General features: G+C 40.5%; 1 protein-coding gene across 1 annotated transcript; it reads left to right on the forward strand.

Annotated features, from left to right (window-relative positions):
* Positions 1-213: 213 nt before the first annotated feature.
* pcdh19 (protocadherin 19) lies at positions 214-6,657 on the forward strand. The gene is made up of 2 exons (XM_042738808.1): positions 214-3,060; positions 6,213-6,657. The coding sequence occupies exons 1-2, from the start codon at positions 914-916 to the stop codon at positions 6,655-6,657; spliced, it is 2,592 nt and encodes an 863-aa protein (XP_042594742.1). The 5' UTR covers positions 214-913.
* The last annotated feature ends 1,043 nt before the right edge of the window (positions 6,658-7,700 follow it).

A 7,700-nucleotide genomic window follows, 5' to 3' on the forward strand; every position in this document is an offset into this window, starting at 1 on the left:
TCACACAAGAAATTTACGCTTGTTGAGAGAAATCTTCAGTGGACAAGGCACCCACTTCTTGCTCGACTGGGAATATCAGTGAATTGTGGACTGGACTGATATTTAATTAATATTGGTTTGCCATATTGTTCCAGTTTCAAAGACTACACAAATCCTGACCAACTATGACACATCCTAACTTCACATTACTAAAACCGGAATCTCTGTTGTTTCAGTTGGATATGTGCATGGACATAAATGCGGATCAAGGAGGAGACATCCTAACTCCACATTATTATATGGATTGACTGGGTACGAGCGATGTTTTAAACTCGATTTCATTTCTAGTGTTCGTCAGGAATCATGATAAGGAAGGCATTTTTTTTTTAATTGGATCCTTCCCTTCATTCATTCATTCATTCATTCATTCACTAGTTGAGGACCTTCTAGCAGACATTTAGCCTACATTTTTACTGAATATTTTCTTTCACTGGCTCAAAATGGTCGGTTTACATCTCGGTTACCCTGAACTACGCAAATGATCATGTTGAAGCCATGTTTTTCGCTCACAATGTTTCCACATTCACTAGGCTATATGAAGAATTATTCACCAGTTTTATTCATATTTATTTATTTTTTTCCCAAAAATTAATGCAAGACATGGGTGGCCTGATAAGATTTCGATAAAGTAAATGGAAGTTATCAATTGCGTAATCAGTAGGCTAAATCAGATGAATTTCATCGCAGATATAAACATTTTCGTTCATTTTAAAGGATGTCTACCAGACTGTGATTTTATTCCTTTGACTTATTGGGAGTTTCTTTTTCTTTTCTTTTTTTGTTCTTTTTTTACGTCCGACCGAACGTGCGTAGGTTTAAATGTTAATAAAAGATCATGCAAATGAGCGTGTGAAGGCAGACATCAACAGGTATAATGCATTCCAATGACATGGATTTCGTACAAATGTTTTTCTGCTTTCTCTTGTGCTGGACTGGAGTCGATGCCGTTTACAATTTGAAATACACAGTGGAAGAAGAGCTGCGTGCAGGCACAAAGATAGCCAACGTGACGGCGGACGCAAAAAATGCGGGTTTTGCACTGGGAAACCGACAGCCTTATTTGCGGGTTATCTCCAATTCCGAGCCACGATGGGTCAATCTGAGCCCCGCCGGACTGCTCATCACAAAGCAAAAAATTGATCGGGACGCTGTTTGCCGACAGACACCGAAGTGTTTTATTTCGTTGGAGGTGATGTCAAACTCGATGGAGATCTGCGTGATTAAAATTGAGATTATCGACGTAAACGACAACGCGCCCCGCTTCCCCACCAACCACATCGACATAGAAATCTCGGAAAACGCCGCTCCCGGTACCAGATTTCCCCTAGAGGGGGCAAGCGATCCGGACTCCGGGAGCAACGGCATTCAGACGTACACAATTACCCCTAATGATATTTTCGGTCTTGAGATTAAGACGAGGGGAGACGGGTCCAAATTCGCAGAACTTGTGGTGGAAAAGACTTTAGACAGAGAGACGCAGTCTCGTTACACGTTTGAACTCACAGCGGAGGATGGTGGAGACCCCCCAAAGTCCGGGACTGTGCAACTTAACATAAAAGTCATTGACTCGAACGATAACAACCCCGTTTTCGATGAGCCAGTATACACTGTAAACGTGCTGGAGAACTCTCCTATCAACACGTTATTGATAGACCTGAACGCCACGGACCCAGACGAAGGAACCAATGGCGAGGTGGTCTACTCGTTCATAAACTTCGTGTCCAACCTGACCAAACAGATGTTTAAAATCGACCCCAGAACAGGCGTGATAACAGTGAATGGCGTTTTGGACCACGAGGAATTGCCCGTCCACGAAATTGATGTACAAGCCAAAGATCTGGGTCCAAATTCAATCCCTGCCCACTGCAAAGTGATTGTTAATGTAATCGACATCAACGACAACGCGCCAGAAATCAAACTGTTGTCAGAAAACAGCGAGATGGTAGAGGTGAGCGAAAACGCTCCTCTCGGATATGTAATAGCTCTGGTGAGAGTCTCAGACAACGATTCGGGAGCGAATGGAAAAGTGCAGTGCAGACTGCAGGGCAATGTGCCTTTTAGACTCAACGAGTTTGAGAGCTTCTCCACCTTACTTGTTGATGGCCGTCTGGATAGGGAGCAGAGAGACATGTATAATTTGACCATTCTAGCCGAGGACAGCGGGTATCCCCCGCTCAGAAGCTCGAAATCTTTTGCAGTGAAAGTAACGGATGAAAACGACAATCCCCCGTACTTCACCAAGCCACACTATCAAGCCATGGTCCTCGAAAATAACGTCCCAGGTGCGTTTCTGCTGGCGGTGTCCGCCAGGGACCCTGACCTGGGCATGAACGGCACCGTGTCCTACGAGATCATCAAATCGGAGGTGCGGGGCATGTCTGTGGAATCTTACGTGACCGTGAACTCAAACGGCGAAATATACGGCGTTAGGGCTTTTAATCACGAAGACACGCGGACCTTTGAGTTTAAAGTCTCTGCAAAGGATGGGGGAGATCCACCTTTGACCAGCAACGCCACCGTGCGCATTGTTGTACTGGATGTAAATGACAACACACCTGTGATGACCACCCCGCCCCTGGTGAACGGCACCGCGGAGGTGTCCATTCCTAAAAATGCTGGAGTTGGTTATTTGGTTACACAAATAAAAGCTGATGATTACGACGAGGGGGAAAATGGAAGGTTAACGTATTCAATTTCAGAAGGCGACATGGCTTACTTTGAAATAGATCAGATAAACGGCGAGGTGCGAACCACAAAGACGTTTGGGGAGAACGCGAAACCATCCTATCAAATAACCGTGGTGGCGCACGACCACGGCCAAACTTCTCTATCTGCCTCTGCCTATATTGTCATTTATCTCTCTCCTGATCTCAATGCACAGGAGCAAATCGGACCCGTCAACCTGTCCCTCATTTTCATCATTGCCCTGGGTTCTATTGCAGTCATCCTGTTTGTCACAATGATCTTTGTGGCAGTCAAGTGCAAAAGGGATAACAAGGAAATCCGAACATACAACTGCAGGTACCCAAACAATTTTTGATACATGTTATTGAAGTTACACACAGCCTAGTTCAGCGTGCGAATTATTTACTTACCCTCGGGTTGGACGAATATTTAAAGATAACCACAAAAACGAAATAGAATCAACAAAAGGCCTAATCATAGAAGCCAGATTACGCTAAACACTTGCTCACGAACAGAAATTGCGTTGGACTGAGGTGGTAACCATAGCAACAGTACGTTATGACGTTACGGTATGGTCAGTATCACATTGTATCACATTTAACATTAGCAACCTTATTATTGATTATTTACGTGTCATAAAAAACAACAAAAAAAATGTTGTTTTTCACAAATTTTAAGTAGTTGACGGTTAGTCACCAAAGAACAATTTCTGTTGTGAGACAAACTAACCTCCAAAAACTGCACCTGAAAAATTACTGACATAAATTTCACCAACATTGTCATATTGAAAATATAATAAAAAATGTGTAATTGTAAAAATGTATAGGCCTAGAAATATTTTTTGTTTTTACTTGTGGGTGTTCAGGCCTTACTTATCGGGTAAGACCTTACCAACCCTTCCATAATTCGCACCCTGGTCTAGTTATCAAGCAATTGTATTTCTACCGAAAATGAATCAATACTCAAACAGCATACAATGATTAAGACATAAAGAGAGAGCATGTTTGATGTGTATCTTGGCTGTGCACGCACTGTGTCTTCAACTGTGCATGTGCTTCAGGCCTTGCTCTGCTGCTGCCATTGCTGATAACAGAAGTAAGCATAACAGGAAATCATTTACTATATTTACTATTGTAGATATTACTAAAATGATAAAATTTTCTTTTTATTCATCAATTATAATGCATATATGAGGACAGCCTCACATGAGCTTAAAATAAAAATATGACAAAAAGACAAACCAATAAATGGCAGATATAACAGCAAAACCAAAACAAATATTACAGCACTTTTTTTGTCATCATCTTTGTTTCCAGCAATCCTAAAGTAATTTGTCATTCTTATTTGATTTTTAAGTTTGATTTTGAAAAAAGTAAACAAGAGACAAAATAAAGCTAAATGATAAAGTCATCCAAAATAAGTAAAATCAACTTAAGGGTAAGCATAGGCCTTTCCTCATACACACCATCTGCACTGAGACTGGTGTTTGCATAAATTATTGGTGAAATTTCTCTCAAAATCTCTCTCAAATTCTAATAAAAATATTGACTTGTTGCTCACATTTGGAGATTTTATTTATGGTTTGGCAACAAATTATGGTTGTGATCGTAGAGGTCACTATTTCAAAATAAAATAGCATGGCCATAGCAACCAAATGTTACTGTGGCAACGATCATATTACAATCATAAAAGGTAAATCATGCAAATGTATAGCACAGTAATAGTCTTTGACACATGGTGTGTAGGGGAGAATATTATTTTGTTAATCTACTGTAGTATGAATACTTATCAATCTGTAACATTGGCCACTGTGTTGATTTCCCTCTGCTACATTACCACTCAACATTTCCATATAAATTGCTTTTGCAAATTTAACCAGAAAACATTACCATATTTTTACCTCAAATTGTTGTTGACGTTTCTGTCTTGTAATGCAACAGCATACATAATCCATCTTAAAAGAAATGTATGTAAGCAAACATTTTCATGAAGGCTAGATCGTGATTGTGACAGTTAGGCACGCAGAGCATCTACCTTGCCATGATCGGAAGATGGCTAGAGATGGCCTGTGTTTAGATTGCTGTTGTTAACATTTATTTTCCTCTCCAGATAGAAACCTGATGGAGGCTTTCAGCTCTCCCAACAGGGGGTTAGTGAGTGTGCTTGAAACGGTTTTCTTCAGCTGTGCTCACTGACTCTCCTTTCTGGCTCATCTGAGATTCTTTGGATTGTCTTGACTGTGACGAGAGCCAAACACATGACCAAACAGACCATAGAGACATGTGTTTATTAACATTTAAATATAAGACCCTGGTGCTGTTGCAGTTTACAGAACAAAAACAAATGGTTTTAATAAAACAATACAGACAACGATATCCAATAATATTCAATATTACAATAAACAACTTACTATAAAAAAAAAAAACATCCATTAATAAAATAATCACTTTGAATCTCTTCGCACATATTCGCAATCTGTTTTGTCACTATTTCTTTACCAGAAAACAAAAACAAAAAACAACCACAATGCACCCCCAGTTTAACAATTATGCACTCCAACTCGCATTTAGAAAAAAAAAAATCATTTACTTTCCCACAAAAAAAAAAAAAACCCATTGAGAAAAAAAAAAAGCTTTTAGTTGCCTCCTAAAAGATAAGGTCCTGTACTGTTATCATTTTTCCAAGCCAGAAAAAAAGTAAGGAGCAGGGAAACACAGCCTGAATCCAAATGAAAAGCACAGAAAGAGGAGCTTTGTGTTGTGCAGGCAGAGCGAGCGTACCATTAAGCCAAAGCCATAAGTTACGACAAATGTGTGCCCTTCAGAGGACATAAAAAGAAATAAGTGTAAGATTGTTTCAGGCTATAAGATCTAATGATCCACACGGGAAAAAGCGAGAGGGTTCAGTGGGGAATAGCTAAGACAAAGATTGTTTACTACACCAACTCTCCTTATGAGCACTCAAGTTTAAGTTTAGATTGCAACCCAAGCATCCTTTGGGGCAAGATCTCAAAGTTTCTCATTTACTATGATTAGAATCAAAACCCTCAAATCAGGTTAGCAGTAGCCACAGAGCGTAGCTCAGAGAATTGAAAATCACAACCCACCTGCCAGCAGGCTTGTTTGTAACACAAGCGAAAAAAAGCAGACAAATGCGGGCCTAACTTTGAATATTATTACTTATGCTAGCAGTGATGCTTAGTATCATTTGTTGCTGTGTGTGCTTCTGTGGTTTGGCATGTTTGCATTGTGCATGTGTGTTTGTGACAAGTCGAGCCGCCAAGCATGGAAATGCAAACAAATGAGGGACGTCGGCTCCATTGGCGGCCAGAGGTCGCTCGAATGTGGCCGCTCTCTCTTGCGCCACCATTGAATATGGGTCTGGCACCACAGCCCGAGCCAGGCCAGGACCTGGCGCCGGCTGTGCATGCAGTGAGGAATGCAGAGCACTGCTTTATTGAGTCTGTTCAGTTTCTTGTACCTGCGCAGGGTGGCGGAGTACTCCTACGGCAACCAGAAGTCCAGCAAGAAGAAGAAGCTGAGCAAGAACGACATCCGCCTGGTGCCGCGGGACGTGGAGGAGACGGACAAGATGAATGTGGTGAGTTGCTCGTCTCTCACCTCTTCGCTCAACTACTTCGACTACCACCAGCAGACTCTGCCGCTGGGCTGCAGGCGCTCCGAGAGCACTTTCCTCAACGTGGAGAACCAGAACTCCAGGAATGCCGCACCCAACCATGGCTACCACCATACCTTCACAGGGCAGGGCCCTCAGCAGCCTGACCTCATCATCAACGGCATGCCACTGCCTGAGGTGAGATTTGCTCCAGTCTGCTCCATCCTTCAGCCTGCCACGGCTACCAGCGGCAAGGGAGGGTGGGATCGGGGGAGATCCGCCACAGGGCCATTAACCCAACTTAGTCAGAAATATTAAATCTGCTTAAAGATACTGTATGGTTTCTTTGTCAATCATGCAAACCAAGAAATAAAAGTATAAAAAAACTTACCAATCTACCAATCCACAAATGCCTTGCATGCATTATTTGTCAATTTTGGAAACCTAGGAATAGGTGTATTAAAAAAGTGAGCAAGCTGCCATTGGACAGTTGCCAAAGTGGATTATTTGGCCACCTCTGTTTCTGCTCTCTCGTTTTCGTGCTGAGCAAAAGAGCTGTAGCCTGAACATCTGCCAAATGCACTGACCTGGCTAATCGGTAGCGCTGCATGTAATTTTAGGTGCAACCATTAAGAACAATCATTGCCGAAAATGGATTTCTGAAATGTAAAGGCATCTGTTTGCTTTATCATGCAATATCACATGATAAACATCAGAAACAAAAACAAAGAGTAACATATGTTTTCATAATAGAGTTACGCACATCATAAGCAAGCTTTATTGCGATGACCGTAATCAACAGTGACGTAATCAACCAATCACAACAACCAATCAGGTTACTTTAAGACCTCGGTCGCAGTGCAATGACAAATTAGACACTATGTAATCTTTTTATAATGTATCTTATTTTTTTAATGATAAACAATTTTCAGGTTCTGCAAGACAATGATTTATAATTTAGAAAAAATAATTAATGAGTAAATAAAACAAAAATAACACAACTGATTCTTAGAAACAAAAATCCCTGCTTAAGCTCTGATTATTTACACATATTTCACAAGAAAATTAATGAGTAAATAAAACAAAATTTACACAACTGATTCTTAGATCTTATGATAATGTACCTTTCGCAATAAGGATGTTTACACTGTTGAAAAGGATAATTGGTTTAACTTATTATTTAGTCTTTTGGGAATTAAAATATGAATGTGCACTTTGTTTAAGTCACTTTGAATAAAAGCATCTGCGTGCAAGTCTTTTGAATAAATATATAGCACCTGCAATATATGTATATATATATATTTTACACATATATATTATATAAGGGCAATACTAAATATATATAAAGACTTATATATATA

This window comes from Cyprinus carpio, chromosome B14, assembly GCF_018340385.1.
Source record: "Cyprinus carpio isolate SPL01 chromosome B14, ASM1834038v1, whole genome shotgun sequence".
Classification (NCBI taxonomy): domain Eukaryota; kingdom Metazoa; phylum Chordata; class Actinopteri; order Cypriniformes; family Cyprinidae; genus Cyprinus; species Cyprinus carpio.

Coding starts and splice junctions, on each gene's coding strand:
- pcdh19 (XM_042738808.1), top strand. CDS start 914: ATGCATTCCAATGACATGGATTTCGTACAAATGTTTTTCTGCTTTCTC. Junction 3,061..6,212: donor ATCCGAACATACAACTGCAG/GTACCCAAACAA, acceptor GTACCTGCGCAG/GGTGGCGGAGTACTCCTACG.